The sequence below is a fragment of the Oncorhynchus mykiss genome, chromosome 26, assembly GCF_013265735.2.
Source record: "Oncorhynchus mykiss isolate Arlee chromosome 26, USDA_OmykA_1.1, whole genome shotgun sequence".
Taxonomy (NCBI): Eukaryota; Metazoa; Chordata; class Actinopteri; order Salmoniformes; family Salmonidae; genus Oncorhynchus; species Oncorhynchus mykiss.
In genome coordinates, this window is record NC_048590.1 from 47,846,124 (window position 1) to 47,870,635 (window position 24,512).

General features: G+C 41.7%; 1 protein-coding gene across 3 annotated transcripts; it reads right to left on the reverse strand.

Annotated features, from left to right (window-relative positions):
* Positions 1–194: 194 nt before the first annotated feature.
* Positions 195–8,863, reverse strand: LOC110526754 (ceroid-lipofuscinosis neuronal protein 6). 3 transcript variants are annotated; one of them, XM_036963538.1, is made up of 8 exons: positions 8,707–8,863; positions 7,308–7,425; positions 3,980–4,078; positions 3,251–3,439; positions 2,946–3,001; positions 2,262–2,384; positions 1,097–1,382; positions 195–549 (listed from the first exon to the last, which is right to left on the reverse strand). In XM_036963538.1, the coding sequence occupies exons 1-7, from the start codon at positions 8,763–8,765 to the stop codon at positions 1,112–1,114; spliced, it is 915 nt and encodes a 304-aa protein (XP_036819433.1). In that variant the 5' UTR covers positions 8,766–8,863; the 3' UTR covers positions 195–549; positions 1,097–1,111. The 3 variants fall into 3 exon arrangements, with proteins under 3 accessions (XP_036819433.1, XP_036819434.1, XP_036819435.1); XM_036963539.1 differs by having other exon boundaries at positions 195–611; XM_036963540.1 differs by lacking the exons at positions 7,308–7,425; positions 8,707–8,863 and adding an exon at positions 4,549–7,082.
* Between the last annotated feature and the right edge of the window lie 15,649 nt (positions 8,864–24,512).

Genomic DNA, 24,512 nt, shown 5'->3' on the forward strand with positions numbered 1-24,512 from the left:
GTATGCTCTCACTACTGTAAGTCGCTCTGGGTCAGAGCATCGGCTAAATGACAAAAATGTCAAATGTAAATCTGCTATAGGAGACATATGACCTACTTCATTACGGAGTAACCTTGATGATGATGTCTGTTATACAGTATATGCAAGTACAATTAAGCATGTCTTCAAAGTTCATAAACACAATATACACAAAGTGGAGTAAAAAACGTTTATTACTAAAAATATCTGATATTGAAATGTTGAAACAACTTACTTGAAGCAATACAATGATGTTCAAGTACATCCAACACTGACCTTTCTTTGAGTTCATTTTTTTTGTCTCATTTTAAATGAATACTGTAACATTGCATACTGTATGATGGTCATTGTTATGTGGATGGGGTTGGGGTTGGGGGAGTGGTGGGGTGCAACTGTAGAAAAGAGGGGCCTGTCCCAGAATGCAGCACAACACTGTGCTCGATTCACACACCATGTGGCGCTTGCTGATGATGTCATTCGGGAGCGGATTGACCATTTATCTGTAGCAGGAACGTTTCAGACCAGTCAATTCTACAGAAATGCAAGATATTGATGGAATCCATTCAGTCAGTATTAGTCCATTCCACAGGAGGCTGGTGATGGGAGGACGGCTCATAATAACTTTCCTTACTCCATGCAAACCTAACCTGGGTAACTAATTGTTAACTCCAAACTAGCATCATCATACTGGCTCCCAGGCTAACACAAACTAGCATCATCATACTGGCACCCAGGCTAACACAAACTAGCATTATCATACTAGCTCCCAGGCTAACACAAACTAGCATTCAGGCTAACACAAACTAGCATTATCATACTGGCATCCAGGCTAACACAAACTAGCATTATCATACTGGCACCCAGGCTAACACAAACTAGCATCATCATACTGGCACCCAAGCTAACACAAACTAGCATCATCATACTGACACCCAGGCTAACACAAACTAGCATCATCATACTGGCACCCAGGCTAACACAAACTAGCATCATCATACTGACACCCAGGCTAACACAAACTAGTATTATCATACTGACACCCAGGCTAACACAAACTAGTATCATACTGGACACTCACCTGTTGTCACTCCTATCAGTGGCTGTCCTTAACGTGTAATGTGTAGTAGGACCAGGGCTCGGGGACGTACAGGTGACCGGGGTATTTCTTACGCAGCACCGGGTCGCTCCACAGCCAGGCCACCCACACGGCCACCAGGAACATGGTGACAGAGAAGCTGGCGAACAGAAAGAGGCCATTGGCGTCTGGGACAGAGCCCTTATGCCGCTGGTGGATCACCGTGGCTACCATAGCTAGGAAGGTGAGGAGGAAGAGTTGGAAGATCTGACCCTCTGTGACCAAGTACCTGAGAGGGTGTGAGAGAGGGGCAGAAGTGAGAACTGCAGTCAAGATACTTTCACTTTCTAGAAGGAAATACTTAGAGTTGAGCCATGCTTCACACAGTGAAATGTCCCCTACTTCAGGTACTTTCAGTACGACATAAATCCGAGTACATTAATCCCATAATGGAGTACATTTATCAATTAGAATTCAGCAAACCTCTATGACAGTGATCATCAACTAGATTCAGCCGCAGGCCAATTTCTTTCTTGATCAGATGGTCAGAGGACCGGAACATAATTACAAATAATTTGTAGACTGCAAATTGATTGCAAGAAGCCCAAACAGATATTTCAAAACGTGCTTACATTTGTATACGATCACACATATCTTGCTACAGATTTCCCAAATTAAAATCACTTGGTGTTGAATTGCTGATGTTTTGACAGTCTTATATGTCTAATAAAAATAAAACGTTTTTAAAAAGTTTTACAAATCTTTGCTCAGAAAACATTTCTCAAGTCAAAAGAAGGAAGTAATGAGGGGACTGACCAATAGTAGAGGGCACTGGGTCCGAGTAGCAGCCAACCAGACACAAACTAGCATCATCATAATAGAAGGAAGTAATGAGGGAACTGACCAATAGTAGAGGGCACTGGGTACGAGTAGCAGCCAACCAGACACAAACGAGCATCATCATAATAGAAGGAAGTAATGAGGGAACTGACCAATAGTAGAGGGCACTGGGTCCGAGTAGCAGCCAACCAGACACAAACTAGCATCATCATAATAGAAGGAAGTAATGAGGGGACTGACCAATAGTAGAGGGCACTGGGTCCGAGTAGCAGCCAACCAGACACAAACGAGCATCATCATAATAGAAGGAAGTAATGAGGGGACTGACCAATAGTAGAGGGCACTGGGTCCGAGTAGCAGCCAACCAGACAGGGGCATCGTCTTCTCCTCTTTGACGTGAGTAAAGCAGCCAGTGAAGTAGAGGAAGAGGATGATGAAGAAAGGAATATACCTGGAGGAAGAGAGAAGGAGAGAACTCAGTTGAAAACTAGTTCATGTCAACTTATTACAAACTCATTGCAAATACTGAACACTGATCAGTTTAAAAACGTTTACATGCTGTATATAGTGTATTCTAGTCAAGACTCATCCTATATAACTGCTGCTGTACACACCTTTTCTAGCCACATACTGTCCGTAATGTCATTGTCTATCCATACCATTATATACATACATATTTATATTCCGGACTCTGATATTGCTTGTTCTGATATTTCTTAATACCTTTATTGACATTTTTTGGACTTGCATTTGTTTTGTATTGTTCCGTATTACTGCACTGAACATAAGCTTTTCGCTAAACCCGCAATAACATCTGCAACGTATGTGTACCCGAACAATAACATCTGATTTTTAGATATACAGACCAATATATAAATCAACTCAATTTGAAAAACAGTCCTTGTTCAACCACTTTAAAAAAAAGTGTTTAATCTGAGTTGTATTATCAACCAATAGCATGTTATGACAGTAAGCAGAAGAGAATATCCCATTAAAAGTGATGACCACATACCACATCAAATGTCCCAGTTGTTCATCATAAAAATAAAGAAGCTCAAACGAATCAATCTAAAATAAATCAAATAAGAAACATGTTCAAACAATATCAACAGCATTTTAGTTGTTGGTTGATATGAAACAGCATACATTTGAGCTCTATCAGGCACCATGCGTTCATTCATCCTGGTTAACCCAGAACTATAACCTTCCGTCATTTGGTCATATTGTATCAGAAGGAGTTGGGTGAAAAGCAGAAGACGTTTCCATCCCGTATGGACTAACAAAGTATATATTCTCTAATAAAAAGGTGTAGCCTACCAGTGTAGCAGGTTTGAGGTCTTTGATGATGGGGTTCTCTCTGACAGACAGGTGGAGCTGGTAGCCACTCAGCAGCAGACGATGGTTGATGGAGTCGCCCACCAGGTGGATGCTGGCGCCCATCACTAAGGTGATGATGCTCAGGTACACGGCGGAGCGAGGTAAGGCCCTGGAACTCCTCTCAATCAGCTGCTCAGAGAGGAACGAGAGCACACACACATTAACAGTCATGTAAACACACACACACATTAACAGGCATGTAAACACACACACATTAACAGGCATGTAAACACACACACACTAACAGGCATGTAAACACACACACACTAACAGGCATGTAAACACACACACACACACACACACACATTAACAGACATGTAAACACACACACACACATTAACAGGCATGGAAACACACAGTAGCAGGCATGGAAACACACATAGTAGCAGGCATGTAAACACACACATTAACAGACATGTAAACACACACACACATTAACAGACATGTAAACACACACACACACACTTTAACAGGCATGTAAACACACACAGTCACTTAGTATAGCATGTGAGCATCACAAATGAATCGGATTAATTCATTCCATATTGAAAAGCGATTATTTTGGACACATTTCATTATCACTGTAGCTTATAGGGCAACTGTGACTGTGAACAAACGGTATCAACCAGCCTTGCAGTTTGTGTTTGGTGGTTCCAGACAGTCACCCACCTTGAGCAGTAGGAATGGCGTGATGACATTGTAGGCCATGTGAAAGTAGTCTCCAGCACTGGGCTTGTTCAGGGGGAACCACTCCAGAGGGAGAATGAGCTGTATTAAATCATGGATACAACACAGGGCTGCATTCATAGCATAGACTTCAATGCTGCTATAACTAGGCTATTTGTTTGTTTCACTTTGTTTTTTACTCAAATATATTATTGTAGCAGGGTGGTTCCCACGCCAGGACAGCCCTGAAATATTTTGGGTATCACAGATTGTTATGGCAATTCTCACATAGACACTTAATTGGAAGGAAGTATGATATAGACATGCTTTTTACATTTGCATCACTGTGTTTTTTTTCTTTGAAAGTCATGTTGAAAGTGCCTCCTGTAAGAATCTATGATCCATGAACAGTACGTGATACAGACATCTCAGTGCCATTGACACCTCTAGCACTGAGATGCAGTGCCTTAGACCGCTGCGCCACTCGGCAGACCAATTGCCAGAACAACCTGAGATACCCACATTTTTTTCAAGCTATCCTGGTATGGAATCTCTCAGCAGGTTGTCCATACCATTACAAATGGGCCCTCCAGTCCTTGAGGGCCTGATTGGTGGCACAGTTTTGCCCCAGACCCAGCTAACACACCTGACTCCAATAATCAACTAATCATGATCTTCAGTTTAGAATGAGATTTGATTAATCAGCTGTGTTTGTTAGGGATGGAGAAAAGAGTGACACCAATCAGGCCCTGGAGGACTGGAGTTGCCCAGGCCTGCCTTATAGTGTGCCTTAAAATATGGAATATGTCTTGAACATTAATTTATTCAACATAAAACACTAATATCTCAATGTACTTTTTTTGATGTAGCATATTTTTAGACATTGTTTGGAACAATATACTCTTAAAACAGGTCAAATTTCTAGAGTGGCTCTCTGGTACTTTAGAAGATATGACCCATTTATAAAAAACATAGGTCTTCAATAAATCATAGCCCACATTTAGGATTGCACATTCAGCAAATCACCAGCAGAGGGAGTTAGCATTTGAATCCATTTTCCCATTCACTGTGTTGGTGGTGGTAATAAAATGCATCATAACTTCAAAATTAGCAGACAACCAACTCTGGAAATGTGATGTACTTATAGAGTATATTATTCCAACCAATGTCTTTCAATGAGGAAAATGAAAAAGGGTCCTTATGAGTTTTATGTTGAATAAATTAATGTGACAAATTGAATTTCAGAACTTAAACATACTCCGTATTAGTGATAAGGGCTATAAAAAATATATATATAGTTACATATTGCAATATTATTGTGGGCGATATATCAATACTTTGATTACAAGTATAGATTAAAAAAAATGCAAAAATCTAATTCACCAAAACTCATCCTATAGCTTGTTCTCCATCGTTTTAAATAGTGAGCCAACATGTTTTCAGCACTTATTTCCATGACTGATAAAACCTCATTTTCCCATGTTCTCTCTTATCTCTCCACAGTAGACATAGTGTTTCAAATAGCAGAATCGTGAGAATCGTAATACATATCGTATCGGCACCTAAGCATGGTGATGATAACGTATCGTGAGGTCCCTGGTAATTCCCTACTCCACACACTAAGGAGTATGACTGCACGGCTCACGGATCATAGGGTCTTACTGTAGTGGAAGAATGAGAGATGGTGATCTCCTCGAGACTAGCGACTTGCTGGCGCTGAGGCCCAGCTTGAAGACTCAATCATGATTTATGACATTGTTTGGATGGCTGGCCATCTGTGGGCTATCACAGAGGTCAAACACACCTTCTCTGCGGTTTTCTCCGGGAAATGTATATTTTGTTGGTCGGATTGCGGATAGTTCAAAGCGACACAGGGGTGTCCTCCTATCATTTAAATGCAGTTGATTAGATTAGCATCCGGTTGTGTTTTCCTGTCTTTTGTTTTTGATTGCAAAGTGTAAAGAAATGTTCATTCAGGTTGGGGGTGAGTTTCTGCTTGAATTTGACTGTGAATTCTCTTATACTGTGTCACGTACTGCTTTTTCTTTCAGAGATGATTCTGAACTGAAGACACGTGTCACTACGTTAAGCCTATTGGTGACAGTCATTTTACTCGGAGTATTCTGTAAGGTATCATGTAACACTTGTTTTCATTCTTCCGTTCATTATTTTGTGACTAAAAAATATATTAGTTGAAATTAGTAAATTGATTCCTCGTTCTACAGATTAATTGACTATAAGCTTATAATTTATGTCTATCGATAGTTGTTTTTTACACTACACATTATTGGATATCACCTTGACATCTCTGATCTGCTTGCCTCAAAAAATGAATGCTAGAACATTGGTCGCCAGGATAAGCTATTTGTAACAAATCTCTTAATAATTTTATAGCGGTGCAAGTTAGAGACATGTTAATTCTATTCAGAGGTAATTCAAGGCTCGCTACCTCCACTGGGTTTATCCAGAGACGTACAGGGCCTGTTGGATTTATTCACATAATATTACAGTCAGATTGATCAATGTAGTTTATTATTATATTCAACATACTTTCTACATAATGGTTGGATCATTTCAACCAAAGTACATTACAGCAGGCATGTATAGGTCTAAAAAGGCCTTTCATGTTGTATTAAATAGCTTGTTTATTACAATAGTTGAAAATGACAAAGTTAACCTGCACTTACCCTTACAACACATTGAACAGGCGGGGGACTGGAAAATGTGCAACAGCCGTCCCTGTTTAAATACCCCTCCACATGAAGCTTATACGGTTGACTGAAGTCACCCATAATGGATTTGTGTCATCAATCATTTCCTTCAAGATGTATTGCATAGTTATGGAGTCACGTACTCCACCCCGTGTGGTAGGCCTATTCCTCTTTGGGATATGAGGTAGCCTAAAATGGCCACCTTCATCATGATTTTCTCAAAAATGGTTTGTGATACAAATGTAAAAAAGTATGTCAAATATCCTTCACCCCAATGAAGTTTCTATGTAAGAATTGTACACTTTTTATTTAACCTTTATTTAACTAAGCAAGTCAGTTAAGAACAAAATCTTATTTACAATGACGACCTACCCCGGCCAAACCCTCCCCTAACCCGGACGACGCTGGGCCAATTGTGCGCCGCCCTATGGGACTCCCAATCACGGCCGATTGTGATACAGCCTGGAATCAAACCAAGGTCTCTAATGACACCTCTAGCACTGAGATGCAGCGCCTTAGACCGCTGCGCCACTCGGGAGCCCAAATGCCAGAACAACCTGAGATACCCAACATTTTTTCAAGCTGTCCTGGTATGGAATCTCTCAGCAGGTTGTCCATACCATTACAATGGGCCTTCCAAAGTCCAGTATCCAGTTTTGTACTGTGAGATAGAACCACAGGTCAAAGTGGAACTGTGGCCTCTTCATTGATGACCCTTTTGGCTTGGACTCTGGTTGGCTTTAGAGAAAGACACATTAGGAAGTATGAATTCCAACTCCAAAACAACATTATACAGAATGACAATGTATGAAGAAGACATTAGCCAATATGTAGGAACACAACAGTGCTGTGGTAGGCCTACACCTATATAAATACACATGAATAACATTGTCATTATCTTTCTGTTCATGTAGCCTACTGTATTATTCATCACTATTATTGTGTTGTTGGCCTTGATCTACCTCCGAGGTAAGATGCATGTTATTCAGTGGGCTGTTTGCCAAAGTCTATACACAGTCCAATGCATTCCTTGTACAGGCCCCATGTGTTCCTAACTCTCTGCAAATAATGGGCAATATAAAAGCCAATATACACTGTATTGTATAGCTGTGCTTGACAACCTTCACAGCCGCCATCATTTGAAAGCATTACAGGCTGACAACTTCCCTGTCCTTGGTCACATGACACTGACCATGAGCACATTACAAGGCAAGAAGAACTTCAGCCAGCAAGCACAGACAATAACTAACCTAGTTTAGAATATAAGGGGCAGTTTTGAGTGGCAGACTGATATGCCTTTACAGTATATTTTCTACTGACACTGTCTGACAGTAGCCTAGCGGACTAAACTCCACGGTGCAGGAAGTTTCTGATAAACCTCAACAGAGTGGACCCGAGACCAGGCTTTGTGGAATCTAGCTCTGACTAGATCAATTCGCCTTAGGTCAATACTAACATGAATTTAAATTATGAAACGCTCACCTTGTACAAATGTTTAAAAGCACCCGAAGCGTTTGGGACAAATAAAACCACTCGTGGGCCAAGTCGCCAGTTGGAGAACCCTGTCTTACAGCAACAGCAATGAACAAACAGGCGGTGGTTGTATTTGAATTAACTATTATTGAAACAGTAACGTGATAGATTTCAGTAAGCAAAGAAATGTATGCAACTACAGAGGACAAACATAAGTGCAAGTGGGGCGTTTCATAATTGACATTTTAAAGTATTGACCATGGGCGAATCGATGTAGTCGGAGCTAGATTCCACCAAGCCTGGTCTCGGCTCCACTGTTGGTAAAGTTCACAAACTTCCTAAACCATGGGGTGGAGTTCAGTCCGCTAACAGTAGCCTAGTCTTTATTGTTTACGTTTCGTTGATAGACAAATGCCTGAGACACTTCGGCTTATCAGGGCGACTATTCGACATGCACGGTGCCTTCCAACCACTGGCCCGCTAGATGGGAACATTAAATACTTGCCGATGATATAAACACGTTAATCACAAGTAAACTGTTCAAACCTGGGGTTTGTTGACGACCGAGGTGCATTGCTTTGACGTTTCCGTACCGCAGCTTGCATTCTCTTCCTGATGTCCTCCAGTCCTGCAACGAAAATTCGCCACTTATTTTTCTTCTTTGGTGTGGTTTTTTGGCGGTTGGCATCCAACCTTATGGTGCATTACCGCCACCTACTGTACTGGAGTGTGGGCCAAAGACAGATACTATTGTAAATCCTACCTGCCATGTCCCGTTTTCCTTTAAAAATAAGATAACAAAATATTTGGGACTGTATCAATATCCTCTTTAAACTCATTTCCTGTATCCCCTTCTCCCTCAAACTGGATCTCAGTCTCTCTCTTTCCTTGACGATACTACCCACACTGTTCAGTACATGCCCCACTGTCTCTATTTCCTGGCAATATTCACACTCTCCTGTTGGATGCTTTCCTATCCCATTTAGAGTCTTATTCAACCTCCTCTGGGCCCGGTGATGGGCCCCGATCTGCGGAGCTGTGGGCCCCCTATGTAATTTGAATACTGCCCCACCATGCCAAAGCATTAATTGTTGACACGGGTCCATCACGTTTACAATTTCACAAGAATACCTTTCTTTAATCTACGCTATATGATAAATGATCCCACTGATGGTTGCACCAACAAAATGTTTTTTTGCCACTACAAAAGCATAATATTTTAGTGTATTGATGACAATAAATACAATTAATTAGCTAAATAAATCATACTATTCAATAGTTTCAATACCATGTTAAGATAATGAAATGCATTCTGGGATTCATTGTGCAAATACTCTCCAAAGCGTTGTTGTTTCTGTCATTGTTTTTAAGCAATAGTTGAGCTAGCTATCAAAAATAAAGAGAGAAAGTCGAGAATAGAAAATTACGGATTAAAAAATCAGCAATGCATCAACAAAAAAGTGGAGCCCAAAAGAGGAAGGCCAAAAATGAGAACGCGAAGGAGATATCAAAATTAGTTAAATTAGATTCCTTTTTCAATGCAGTTCAAGTTCAGCCATTGCTAGCAGAAGCAATGTAGTGGGACCAGAAGAGGATGTAGGTTTGTCATCGCCAGCAGCAGCTTTCAGCGGGTCAAGTGAGCCAAGGCCAAGCTGTTCCATAGTGCCAGAAGAAGCAACTTTGACAGAGGAGGATACTGAGCACAAGCCATGCCGGACATGCTATCCCCGGGCCGGGCGGGGAGGCTGAGGAAACAGATGGAAGTGGGACAGACTGCCTTTTAACATTTCTGGTGACAGTTGTTGGAGCGCATTGTTAATGTAACTCTCACACTTGCATCATGTCATTTGGCGTTCAGATGGCACCGTGAAAAGCTGGGGCAGGCCAACAGTGAGAATTTTCTCAGTATAATTGAACTGCTGTCATTTTACGACCCAGTTCTGAAATACATTTTAGAACGCTCCGCAGGATCCGTTAACTATCTCAGTCATTATCCAAAATGAGTTGATTTATATCTGAAGGTACCACGTTCATCTGTACAAACAATAGTACGTAAGTATAAACACCATGGAACCATGCATACACATCACGGACTAACTGAAATGGTCCACCCACAGAGACAGCGTGGTGAAGAAGGCACAGCAGCGCCTCTTCAACCTCAGGAGGCTGAAGAAATTCAGCTTGTCATCAGAAACACATACAAACTTTTACAGATGCACATCGAGAGCATCCTGTCGGGCTGCATCACCGCCTGGTATGGCAACTGCTCTGCCCATAACCGTAAGGCTCTCTAGAGGGTACTGAGGTCTGCACAACGGATCACCGGGGGCAAACTACCTGCCCTCCAGGACACCTACAGCACCCGATGTCACAGGAAAGCCAAAAAGATCATCAAGGACAACAACCACCCGAGCCACTGCCTGTTCACCCCGCTATCATCCAGAAGGCGAGGTCAGTACAGGTGCATCAAAGCGGGGACAGAGAGACTGAAAAACAGCTTCTATCTCAAGGCCATCTGACTGTTAAACAGCTCCAGCCACTTTCAACTCCAGCCACTTTAATAATGGAAAAATTGATGTAATAAATGTATCTCTAGCCACTTTAAACAATGCCACTTTATATAATGTTTACATACCCTACATTACTCATCTTATATGTATATACTGTACTCTATACCATCTACTGCATCTTGCCTATGCCGTTCGGCCATCATTCATATATTTTTATGTACATATTCTTATTCATTCCTTTACACTTGTGTGTATAAGGTAGTAGTTGTGAAATTGTTAGGTTAGATTACTTGTTAGATATTACTGCATGGTCGGAACTAGAAGCACAAGCATTTCGCTACACTCGCATTAACATCTGCCAACCATGTGTATGTGACAAATAAAGTTTGATTTGATTTGCAGCCGTCATACCGCTCAGGAAGGAGACGCATTCTGTCTCCTAGAGATGAACGTACTTTGGTGCGAAAATGGCAAATCAATCCCAGAGCAACAGCAAAGGACCTTGTGAAGATGCTGGAGGAAACAGGTACAAAAGTATCTATGTCCACAGTAAAACAAGTCCTATATCGACGAGTCCTACCGCTCAGCAAGGAAGAAGCCACTGCTTCGAAACCACCATAAAAAAGACAGGCTACGGATTGCAACTGCACATGGGAACAAAGATCGTACTTTTTGGAAAAATGTCCTCTGATCTGATGAAACAAAAATAGAACTGTTTGGCCATAATGACCATTGTTATGTTTGGAGGAAAAAGGGGGAGGCTTGCAAGCCGAAGAGCACCATCCCAACCGTGAAGCATGGGAGTGGCAGCATCATGTTGTGGGGGTGCTTTGCTGCAGGAGAGACTGGTGCACTTCACAAAATAGATGGCATCCTGAAGATGGAAAATTATGTGGAAATATTGAAGCAACATCTCAAGACAAGTTAAAGCTTGGTCGCAAATGAGTCTTCCTGTCACCCCCTGACTTGAGAGAGCCTTTTTATGTCTCTATTTCGGTTTGGTCAGGGTGTGATTTGGGTGGGCATTCTATGTTTTGTTTTCTATGTTTCCTTATTACTGTGTTTTGGCCGGGTATGATTCTCAATCAGGGACAGCTGTCTATCGTTGTCTCTGATTGGGAATCATACTTAGGTAGCCCTTTCCCCTCCTTTCAGTGGGGGTAGTTATCTTTGTTAGTGGCACTTAGCCCTGTAAGTGGCACAGTTGTTGCATTGTTTTGTTGGTGACATTTTAAATGAAAGGAAAATGTACGCTCACCACGCTGCACTTTGGTCCTCTTCTTTCAATGGCCGTGACACTTCCAAATGGACAATGACCCCAAGCAGACTTCCAAAGTTGTGGCAAAATGGCTTAAGGACAACAAAGTCAAGGTATTGGAGTGGCCATCACAAAGCCCTGACCTTAATCCTATAGAAAATTTGTGGGCAGAACTGAAAAAGCGTGTGCGAGCATTGAGGCCTATAAACCTGACTCAGTTACACCAGCTCTGTCAGGAGGAATGGGCCAAAATTTGCCCAATTTATTGTGGGAAGCTTGTGGAAGGCTAACCAAAACATTTTACCCAAGTTAAACAATGCTACCAAATACTAATTGAGTGTATGTAGACTTCTGACCCACTGGGAATGTGATGAAATAAATAAAACCGGAAATAAATCATTCTCTACTATTATTCTGACATTTCACATTTTTAAAATAAAATGGTGATCCTAAGTGACCGAAGACAGGGAATTATTTTACTAGGATTAAATGTCAGGAATTGTGAAAAACTGAGTTTTTAAATGTATCTGGCTAAGGTGAATGTAAACTTCCCACTTCAACTGTATCTATATTCCCTCTCCTTCAGTCATTTGAAACCTCAAATCCCCTTTTCAGGCTCTAGGGCCTGAGAGAGTGGGACTGCACGAGTCAGTAATCTGTAGCTCCTCAGATGTTAAATCTTTCAAATCCAGGATTAGCTCAGCTGCAGACACAATGTCAATCTTTCTGGACATTTTTTCAACTTGCGCAGTGCCGTTTACCAGTATTGTTATAAAAGCGACAAAGTCTCTCACAACCCCATCTTTAAAGCAACCCACCCCTAGTTTGGGAAACAATGCCTTAGACTGTGGATATAATATTGGTGAGGTGATATACTGTGTGTTTGTAGTACATATCAATTTGTTGTGTATTGAAATGATAAAGTGATCATTATATTTTGTGTACAAATAATGTTTAAAAAGGAAGAAAACAAAATTGAAGCGATATCGAGAATTCCTCTTCATGTAACATTCAGTGGATTGATTTTTCATATACAGCTTGACTTCCAACTGCTCCAGTCTCTTCCTGCTCCTCAGTGGATTGATTCTTCATATACAGCTTGACTTCCAACTGCTCCAGTCTCTTCCTGCTCCTCAGTGGATTGATTCTTCATATACAGTTTGACTTCCAACTGCTCCAGTCTCTTCCTGCTCCTCAGTGGATTGATTCTTCATATACAGTTTGTGACTTCCAACTGCTCCAGTCTCTTCCTGCTCCTCAGTGGATTGATTCTTAATATACAGCTTGACTTCCAACTGCTTCAGTCTCTTCCTGCTACTCAGTGGATTGATTCTTCATATACAGTTTGTGACTTCCAACTGCTTCAGTCTCTTCCTGCTCCTCAGTAGCGTTGGTAAATCATCGAACAAAAGCAAGGACTATGTGTTTAGTACTGTGTACTAGTCCTATAGTCAATGTAATACTACCAGAGGTACCACTAACTCTGTCTGTCCCTCATTGCAGTATATATGGAACTCTTGTTCAGCTACCAGTTTATTCATCCGTGCTGACAATGTGAAGAACAGTTCATTGTTCCTTCAGAATTGTATCTTGTCAGGACTTCACCTCTATCCAACACCAAGAAGCAATAGTGGTTCACTTCAGTTGTTCACCTCTTCTCCCAAGCCCACCCCCACCACAGTGTCCAGTTTAATCATAGTAATAGAATACAAATATATGCCATTTAGCAGACGCTCTTATCCAAAGAGACTTACATTCATGCTTGTATACATTTTACGTGTGGGTGGCCCATGAATCGAATCCACAATCCCGGCATTACAGGCACCATGCTCCACCAACTGAACCATCCAGTTCCTACATCCCGTATACATTATCATTAGCATGTGGCTAATGGCTAGTGCTAGTGGTACTGGCAGCTCTTGGCTATTGGATGTGACTGTGTCTTCTTCTCAGTGTGTTCTCCCCGGGTGGCTGACCAGAACAGAGGCAGACTAAAGAGGAAGATAATGCCAAGGCTGAGGGTTACACTCAGCAGTGCCGCCCCCAGTGTGTTGGTGAAGGTGATGGGCAGAGAGTACATGAGGAGCCACGGGCGTCGCGTCACCATGTCCTGCTCAATGGCCTCCATCTGGAAATGAGTGCCGATTATGCCGAACACCTGGAACAGTTGGTGGCTGTGACCTGCAGAGGGTGCAAAAGGACTGTGGTTAAATACCTACAGTAGTATTGGTACAGGAGAGGTAAGAAGCAGAACTCAACGAGGAGAACTGTAACTGGCCAGCAACAGAGGAACTGGTCTCCACAGAATGAAGGGGGAAACAGGAAGGCACAGTGAGACCCAGAGGCAGTGATATAAAGAATACTATGTTGTTTTAATGCTACATATGTCATACCACTAATGTCAAGCCAGTGTTGGTCAGTATCCACTGTATCACCACAAGTCTTGCACAATACAGTGACAAATCATTCTGAAATGAATCAAACAAGCAGCCTTTCCAGATAGGCCATGCACTTTGACCTATGTAGTCGAAGCTGCCGGGGGCCAGGCGCTCTGGTAGGTGTGTGGCGAAGAGTAATGTGGTCAAGAAGGCCAGGGCGATGTGGGTGTGGTGGAGGGGGTTGGTGTTGTTGTCAGTGCAGCCCTCACCCACACAGAGGAAGAGCTGTCAAAACACCGTAGAATGTATTAGCCTCGAGTCACGTGAAAGGCTTCTATAGGCTCTTGTCACAGTCATACACATGGCTGTTGAACCAGAATAGAATTGTATGTACAGGATTTAAGAATTGTTCAGAAGCAGAGTTCAAGTATACTTCAATGCACACCTGCATTCCAGTGAACGGGCACACAGCGATTATACCATTGACAACCGAGAGAGCAGAGCCTGTTAAGACTCATTGTACCTTAGGCACAATAATCAACATCTCAGACAATACTAGCTTCAGCTCATTTCAAATCAAATCAAATGTTATTTGTCACACGCGCCAAATAAATATTACCTTACAGCGAAATGCTTACTTACAAGCCCTTAATTAACCAACAATGCAGTTTTAAGAAAATACCCCCAAAAATTCAGAAGTAAGAATAATAAATAATTAAAGAGTGGTGCGTGCTGGTGGCAGGGAAGTCAGGCGCAGGAGATCGAACTTGGTATAAACAGAGCAGTTTAATAAGAGCTCAAAAACTCAGACAACCAAAATATACAAATAAAACATGTGGGTACAAAACCCGTCGCACACCAGAACATATCTTCCACAACGCTTACAAACAAAACAATCACCGACAAGGACAATGAGGGGGAACAGAGGGTTAAATACCCAACATGTAATGAATGGGTTTGAAACCAGGTGTGATACAAGACAAGACAAAACCAAAGGAAAATGAAAAGAAGATCAGCGATGGTTAGAAGGTTGGCGACTTCAACCGCCGAATGCCGCCCGAACAAGGAGAGGGACCAACTTCGGCAGTTGTCGTGACAGGAAACTACATCCCCTCCCATCTCACCTGCCCTCCCCATCCTACCCCGACCTCCACTCGAGGAGAAAGAACGGCCGGACCTCCCCGGCTGTGTCACCAGCTGTCATCATCGGCAACTCTATGGTGAGAAACATCTCAGTTCCCAGAGCAAACAAAACCCCTGTGCTATCCAGGAGCTCGTGTACATGACATTACAAGGCTGCTTCTGACCATTCTATGACAGATGCCGGGAGCTGACGCTGTAATAGTCAATGTGGGGTCAAACGACATCAGGAGGACTGGCTCTGAATTTCTGAAGATTCATTTTAAGAAACTGATTCTAGCATTGAAAGACTTCAAAAGCATCCTGTCATTTCTGGTCCGGTACCATCGTTTGCCCTGGGTGTGAAAGATTCAGCAGGCTACTGGCATTACACATCTGGCGAAAAGATTACTGTAGCTCTGTTGGAATCAGTTTTATAGATAACTTTGACACCTTCTGGAAACAGAAGATACTCTACAGGAATGAGTTCATCCTAATCATCTTGGCTCCTGGACTCTGTCTACGCATTTCAAGGCTGCGTTAAGACAATGACTTCTCAATGACCCAAGACCAGCTCAACTAATCCCTACCATTGTGACAATGAGTTGTCACAATGCTGCGTCAAATGTACATTATCCCAGGGGCATTGGCAGACACAATACCTTGGATGATACAGTGGTAATCCAGGTAGAATCAGGATGGTAGGTAGAATGGGGAATTCCCCAGGATAGCTGTTTAGGCCCCTTACTTTTTTCAATCTTTACTAATGACATGCCACTGGCTTTGAGTAAAGCCTGGGGGATAGGTTTATGACAGTCATAAATACCTCTTCCCCCCTTTTCCCTTCTCTAACCTACTGAGGTTAAATAAAAAAAACTTGGTTAACATAGAGATTCTGGGAACCTCAGTATGTGAGGGGGAAATTAACTATATTCTGATAATCCGAACAATTGAACATATGCGGTGGTACTTAATGAATATGAGGTCAGTTCAGTTGTCATTTGAGACATTCTCATCAATGATAAGATGACATAAACTCTACAGTGGAAAGTCTATACATCAGAGTTATCAGATTCACATTCAATTGTTCAATTTAAATGTTTGAATATGAAATTATTTGTGGGATGAAATGTAATTTTAGCTTCTGAAATGTGGGTTTTCATAAGTTAGGGCTGCTCACTCAGTGGCCCGCCCACGTGAAGAGACAGAAGTTGTAAACTATGACACACACTCCTTTTCTCCCTTCCCATATAAAGCCAGTATCTAGCAGGAACTCATCTTGTTTAAATATTACACAGGACACTGTGGTTTTATATTCCCATCACAAATCACATGACCACCTCCACGGCTTCAATTAAATTCCCTCACTTTCTCTCCTCACCTTTCGTACAATCATCACACAGTCAAATCAAAGTGTATTAGTTGTATACACAGATTTGCAGAAACTATTGCTGGTGCAGTGAAATGCTTGTATTTCCCTAGCTCCGACAGTGCAGCTCTGAGTTACAGTTAATATAAGGAAATCAGTCAATTTAAATGAATTCATTAGGCCCTAATCTACAGATTTCACATGACTGGGAATACAGATATGCATCTGTTGGTCACAGATACCTTAAAGTTAGTGGTGTGGACCAGAAAACCAGTCAGTATCTGGTGTGACCATCATTTGCCTCATGCAGCGTGACACATCAACTTCTCATAGAGGTGATCAGGCTGTTGGTTGTGGCCTGGGGAATGTTGTCCCAATCCTCTTCAATGGCCGTGCGAAGTTGCTGGAAATTGGCGGGAACTGGAACACGCTGTCATACACATCGATCCAGAGCATCCGAAATATGCTCAATGGGTGACATGTCTGGTGAGGCCATGGAAGAATTGGGACATTTTCAGCTTCCAGGAATTGTGTACAGATCCTTGCTGTGCATTATCATGGTGAAATCAGAGGTGATGGTGGCGGATGAATGGCACGACAATGGACCTCAGGATCTCATCACAGTATCTGTATATTCAAATTGGCATCGATAAAATGCAATTGTTTTCGTTGTCTGTAGCTTATGCCTGTCCATACCGTAACCCCACCTCCACCATGGGGCACTCTGTTCACAAAGTTCACATCAGCAAACCGCTAGCCCACAGACTGCCATCTGCAAGGTACAGTTGAAACCGGGATTCATCGTGAAGAGCACACTTTTTCAGCATGTCAGTGGCCATCGAAGGGGAGCATTTTGCGCTTTCTTCACCACACTGTCTGTGTGTAGGGACCATGTCAGTTCGTCAGTGATGTGCACGTCGAGGAACTTTAAGCTTTTTACCTTCTCCACTGTGGCCCCATCGATGCATTTGTATATGCATTTATTATGGATCCCTTAAGTTCCTACCAAAGCAGCAGCTACTCTTCCTGGGGTCCAGCAAAATTAAGGCAGTTTATACATTTTTAAAACATTACAATACATTCACAGATTTCACAACACACTGTGTGCCCTCAGGTCCCTACTTCACCACTACCACATATCTACAGTACTAAATTCATGTGTATTTATAGTGCGTATGTGCCAATGTTGGAATTTCTTCACAGTCCCCAGCTGTTCCATAAGGTGTTTGTGGATGAGGGGGTTCTCTCTCTGCTGTCTCCGTTAGTCCTTTCGTTTTGTTGACGTAGAGGGAGAGGTTATTTTCCTGGCGCCACTCTGCCAGGTCTCTCATCTCCTTCCTGTTAAGTTTTGTTGGCGTAGAGGGAGAGGTTATTTTCCTGGCGCCACACTGCCAGGTCTCTCATCTCCTCCCTGTTAAGTTTTGTTGACATAGAGGGAGAGGTTATTTTCCTGGCACCACTCTCCTTACTACCATATTCAACTAAAACCACACTTGATAGTAATTTTTAAAATGTAACTAGGCAAGTCAGTTAAGAACAAATTCTTATTTACAATGGCAGCCTAGGAACAGTGTGTTAACTGCCTTGTTCAGGGGCAGAACAACAGATTTGTACTTTGTCAGCTTGGGGATTCGATCTAGGTTACTAGTCCAATGCTCTAACCACTAGGCTACATGCCGCCCCTATCCACATGTGTTTTTTGTTTGTTGTTAGCTAACTAGCACCCACATAATTGAAAAGGGAAATGCATATAGCCAAATCCAATGTTTTAGAGTTCTTCTATTATTTAAATCAGTTGACCTTATTAATTTACTACCTGCACTGCAATCTCAATATACCCGCTGGGAACACACTGGTTGAATCAACTTTGGAATAGACGTTGAATTGACTTCTATGCCCAGTGGGTAGGGTAGTCATTGCTCCATACTGTACTTGTGTGCAGAAGTACAGTATGTCTTTCCATATCTGGCATGGGTAGTTCGCCTAACAGTTGTAATATTTCACATTAAAGAACATGCACTTGGGATGTCTGAAACAGAAGTGACGAGGATTAAGACAGTGAGTAAGAGCCAGAGATCAATTAACCAAATATACATGTGAAGATTAATACTCAACAGCCTGACAGCCTTTTTCGTCATACGCCATCAGAGCACATTGTACTGTCTACACTCGGTTTGTTGTTTACCTTAAAACATCTTCATTACATCGATTTTAATCTGAACTAAAGTTTTGTTGCTAAGGATTCCATGACGGCTAAGTTTGTGTTCCTTTTTTTGTCCATCCTGGCCATGGACCCAAAATATTGATGTTTTGTTCTCCGCACCACTTAGTTATCCCTTTTGCCTTATGGCAAGGTGCTCTATCATGCTGGAAAAGGCATTGTTCGTCACCAAACTGTTCCTGGATGGTTGGGAGAAGTTGCTCTTGGAGGATGTGTTGGTACCATTCTTTATTCATGGCTGTGTTCTTAGGCAAAATTGTGAGTGAGTCCACTCCCTTGGCTGAGAAGCAACCCCAAATCAAATCAATTTATAGAGCCCTTCTTACATCAGCTGATATCTCAAACCCAGCCTAAAACCTCTAACAGCAAGCAATGCAGGTGTAGAAACCCCACACATGAATGGTCTCAGGATGCTTTACTGTTGGCATGACACAGGACTGAGGGTAGCTCTCACCTTGTCTTCTCCGGACAAGCTTTTTTCCGGATGCCCCAAACAATCTGAAAGGGGATTAATCAGAAAAAATGACTTTACCCAAGTCCTCAGCAGTCTAATCCCTGTACCTTTTGCAGAATATCAGTCTGTCCCTGATGTTTTTCCTGGAGAGAAGTGGCTTCTTTGCTGCCCTTCTTGACACCAGGCCATCCTCCAAAAGTATGTGCCTCACTGTGGGTGCAGATGCACTCACACCTGCCTTCTGCCATTCCTGAGCAAGCTCTGTACTGGTGGTGCACCGATCCCGCAGCTGAATCAACTTTAGGAGACGGTCCTTGCGCTTGTTGGACTTTCTTGGGCGCCCTGAAGCCTTCTTCACAACATTTGAACCGCTCTCCTTGAAGTTCTTGATGATCCGATAAATGGTTGATTAGGTGCAATCTTACTGGCAGCAATATCCTTGCCTGTGAGGGCCTTTTTGTGCAAAGCAATGATGACGGCACGTGTTTCCTTGCAGGTAACCATGGTTGACAGAGGAAGAACAATGATTCTAAGTACCACCCTCCTTTTGAAGCTTCCAGTCTGTTATTCGAACTCAATCAGCATGACAGAGTGATCTCCAGCCTTGTCGTCGTCAACACTCACACCTGTGTTAATGAGAGAATCACTGACATGATGTCAGCTGGTCCTTTTGTGTCAGGGCTGAAATGCAGTGGAAATGTTTTTGGGGGATTCGGTTCATTTGCATGGCAAAGAGGAACTTTGCAATTAATTGCAATTCATCTGATCACTCTTCATAACATTCTGGAGTATATGAAAATTGCCATCATACATACTGAGGCAGCAGACTTTGTGAAAATTAATATTGTGTCATTCTCAAACTTTTGGCCACGACTGTACATACACACACACACACCTGATCTTGCTCTCTCACTCTCTCTTTCTTTTCTCTTCTCTCCCTATTGTCGAGAACAGTTTTATAATTTAATGTGTTTATTGTTTGTCTATCTTTTATATGTATTTGTCTACAAGTGTATATGTGTTTACAACAAGCAAGGGGAAGATATCAGAATAGGGGCATTGGTTAATAATACCATACAGTATTGTATGGAATACATTTGTACTGTAGTGAAGCCGTCTCTAGAGTAATGCAAGGTCTCTTTCATGACCATGTAAAACGTCAATTCCTATGGAAATGCTGGGATGTGTTTTTCCGTTATGTTAAAGGTAATTATGATGCAACTATGATGGGGATACGATATGGATTACAATTATCATCATGAATATTAAGGCTATACGCACTACATGTTACACACATAGACACTCAACCATGCAAATTGGTTATTATTTATTTGGACAACACACATTATAGTCTTACTCTTATACAGACATCGTACACACTCTCATTATATCACATCCAATATCATACACATCAACCTACTCAGATTTGTTACACACATAATATCTTGTCTCAATTTTCTAACATCTGTGGCATTGGTTCACAGGCAAACAGGAAAGGGAATAAAACAAATATTGCTAGAACCTATTTCTTGAATTCTAAATATCAGACATTTGAAAGCTCTAGTTTTGACCTTCATAATACCTCTGATGGCAGTAACTTTACAAGCACTAATTATGGCCAATTTAGACTGAGAATAGTGTCTAGTTATGGTAAGGGGAGAAATAAGTATAGCCAGTTATAATTGGTTTAGCAGATTATATAAAAAGATCAGTCTTTACATGGCTCAAAGAAAAGGAATATAACATCTACTGTTTACAGGAAACTCACTCTACATGGTGAAATCATTTTATGTCATGGACAAAGGAACCCAAAGGGTGTGATGATATTAATGAACAAAAATGTCGATTTGAATGTGCAAATAGTCAGAAATGAATCGCAAGGAAGGTGGATCCTTTGAATATGAAAGTGGACGAAAAAGAGATTTGGCTCATTAATCTAGATGGTCCAAATCAGGATGATCCACACTTCTTCAAAAACATTTATACCAATTTTTTGAATTTACAGGCAACAAATGATCTAATCATTATGGTAGGAGACTATAACACAGTATTTAGTACCTCAATGGACCGTAAAGGTAATCACTCTACAAACTATCATCACCGTGCTTATGGAGGAGTGTTCCTGTGGCGGGATTAGAGCAGCGGAAATTTAGAGCGCCACCTATAGTTTTTGATAAAACTCAAACTTTCATTAAAACACACATGCAAGGTACTGAATTAAAGCTACACTCGTTGTGAATCTAGCCACCAAGTCAGATTTGTAAAATGCTTTTCGGCGAAAGCATGAGAAGCTATTATCTGATAGCATGCACCCCCCAGAATAGCAGACCGTCACCTAAACAACAGATTTTGCGGTAGCCGGCGCTACCCAAAACGCAGAAATAAAATATAAAACATTCATTACCTTTGACGAGCTTCTTTGTTGGCACTCCTATATGTCCCATAAACATCACAATTGGGTCTTTTCCCCGATTAAATCCGTTATTGTATACCCAAAATGTCATTTGCTGAAGGCCAGTCTGATCCTGGAAAATGCCCCTTTACAAGACGCAACGTCACTTTTTAAAATTACAAAAGTTGCCTATAAACTTTTACAAATCACTTCAAACTACTTTTCTAAACCAACTTTAGGTATTAATAAACGTTAATAATCTATAAAATTGATCACGGGGCGATCTGTATTCGATAGCAGCAAGTCTGGAAATCTTCGTCCATGTTTTCAATTTCACAACATCCTGTGGTGCGCCTCAAGACAGGAAGGGCCTATTTGTGATCTAACCAAGGATAAAGCGGACATGAAATGCCAGTACTGGCGACATCGTGTGGAAGCTGTAGGCGTTTACAGGGAAACCTCATTTATTTTCTGTCGCCTTAGACAATACATTGAATGGCGGACTAATATTTTTTTTGTGTTTTTGGTAAACTGTTTTACCTGGGATTTTTACTCCTAAACACGTTCTGTTATAGCCACAGACCCGATTTAACCAGTTTTAGAGACTTCAGAATGTTTTCTATACACACATACTTATCATATGCATATACTATATTCCTGGCATGAGTAGCAGGACTTTGAAATGTTGCACGATTTTTAACAAAAAGCTGCGAAAATTCGCATCATCCCTAACAGGTTTTAAGGAAATTACAAATATTATGGACACATTAGAAATAGTGGATATTTGGAGACTAAAAAAACCCAGACCTAGTCAGATATGCATGGAGGAGACTTAATCAAGCTAGTCGTCTTGACTACTTTCTTGTCTCTTTCTCTCTTGCATCAAAGGTTAAAAAAGTTTTAATAGGAGACAGAATGCGATCGGATCTTCACATCAAATGTTATTTATATAGCCCTTCGTACATCAGCTGATATCTCAAAGTGCTGTACAGAAACTCAGCCTAAAACCCCAAACAGCAAGCAATGCAGGTTTAGAAGCACGGTGGCTAGGAAAAACTCCCTAGAAAGGCCAAAACCTCGGAAGAAACCTAGAGAGGAACCAGGCTATGTGGGGTGGCCGGTCCTCTTCTGGCTGTGCCAGGTGGAGATTATAACAGAACATGGCCAAGATGTTCAAATGTTCATAAATGACCAGCATGGTCAAATAATAATAATCACAGTAGTTGTCGAGGGTGCAGCAAGTCAGCACCTCAGGAGTAAATGTCAATTTGCTTTTCATAGCCGATCATTAAGAGTATCTCTACCACTCCTGCTGTCTCTAGAGAGTTGAAAAGAGCAGGTCTGGGACAGGTAGCATGTCCGGTGAACAGGTCAGGATTCCATAGCCGCAGGCAGAACAGTTGAAACTGGAGCAGCAGCACGGCCAGGTGGACTGGGGACAGCTACGAGTCATCATGCCAGGTAGTCCTGAGGCATGGTCCTGGGGCGCAGGTCCTCTGAGAGAGAGAAAGAAAGAGAGAATTAGAGAGAGCATACTTAAATTCACACAGGACACCGGATAAGACAAGAGAAGTACTCCAGATATAACAAACTGACCCTAGCCCCCCGACACATAAACTACTGCAGCATAAATACTGGAGGCTGAGACAGGAGGTGTCAGGAGACACTGTGGCCCCATCCGATGATACCCCTGGACAGAGCCAAACAGGAAGGATAAACCCCACCCACTTTGCCAAAGCACAGCCCCCACACCACTAGAGGGATATCTTCAACCACCAACTTACCATCCTGAGACAAGGCCGAGTATAGCCCACAAAGATCTTCGCCATGGCACAACCCAAAGGGGGGCGCCAACCCCCAGAATTAAAAGGGTTTTACCAGGTACTGTTCATCCTGATCAGACAGAGAGGTCGGCGGCGAGGGAGATAATATACAACAACTACTAGAAACAATAGAACATCATGAAACATACAAGAGCCAGGAATGGTATTTATAGCAGATTTTGAAAAGGCATTTGATAAAGACTGGATTTTATTTATAAATGCCTGGATTTTTCAATTTCGGTAATTCTCTTATAAAATGGGTAGAAATAATATATAGCAACCCCAGGTGTAAAATAAACCTCTCTCTAAAAGCTTCACTCATTCAAAGGTTTTATTTGAACCCTAAATGGTTCTCAGGTAGATTACTAAGAAAAGCTCATTCATTGTTTATTTTTTTTCTTTTTGCCTTTGTGCAGATTGCCATGTCTCATTTTTGATTAATTGAAAATTATACTTTTTTCAAAGTAACTATTTTTCAAACCAGCATTGCAGAGCTGGCTACAATTTCAATTTCATCCCCCTGACAAGACATGACAAATATTACAACAAATATTATGGCTGAACTCAAATGTGCTTGTTGATAAAATACCTGTATTTATGGGAAAGATGTTTGAAAAGGGTATTTTTTTTCTTAAATTATATTGTAAATTGGAATGGTAGAGTTCTGACCTTCATGGAGTTATCAGAATTATACGGAAAGGTCTGCTCATTCCAAGAGTACAACCAATTGATTACACCATCGCCCCAAAAACGGAGGAGGCGGGTGGCAGCGGGAGGAGGTCGGGAACTGGTCTGTCTACCCAATATAAAGGATCAAAACTAGTGGAG

What these genes read in the sequence shown, in the direction of transcription:
- LOC110526754 (XM_036963538.1), bottom strand. Translation starts at nt 8,765, where the DNA reads ATGCAAGCTGCGGTACGGAAACGTCAAAGCAATGCACCTCGGTCGTCA. An exon ending in CAACTGGGACATTTGATGTG is followed by an intron (nt 2,385 to 2,945) that starts GTATGTGGTCAT and finishes CTCTTCCTCCAG; the next exon opens with GTATATTCCTTTCTTCATCA. An exon ending in CCCAGTGCCCTCTACTATTG is followed by an intron (nt 1,383 to 2,261) that starts GTCAGTCCCCTC and finishes ACACCCTCTCAG; the next exon opens with GTACTTGGTCACAGAGGGTC.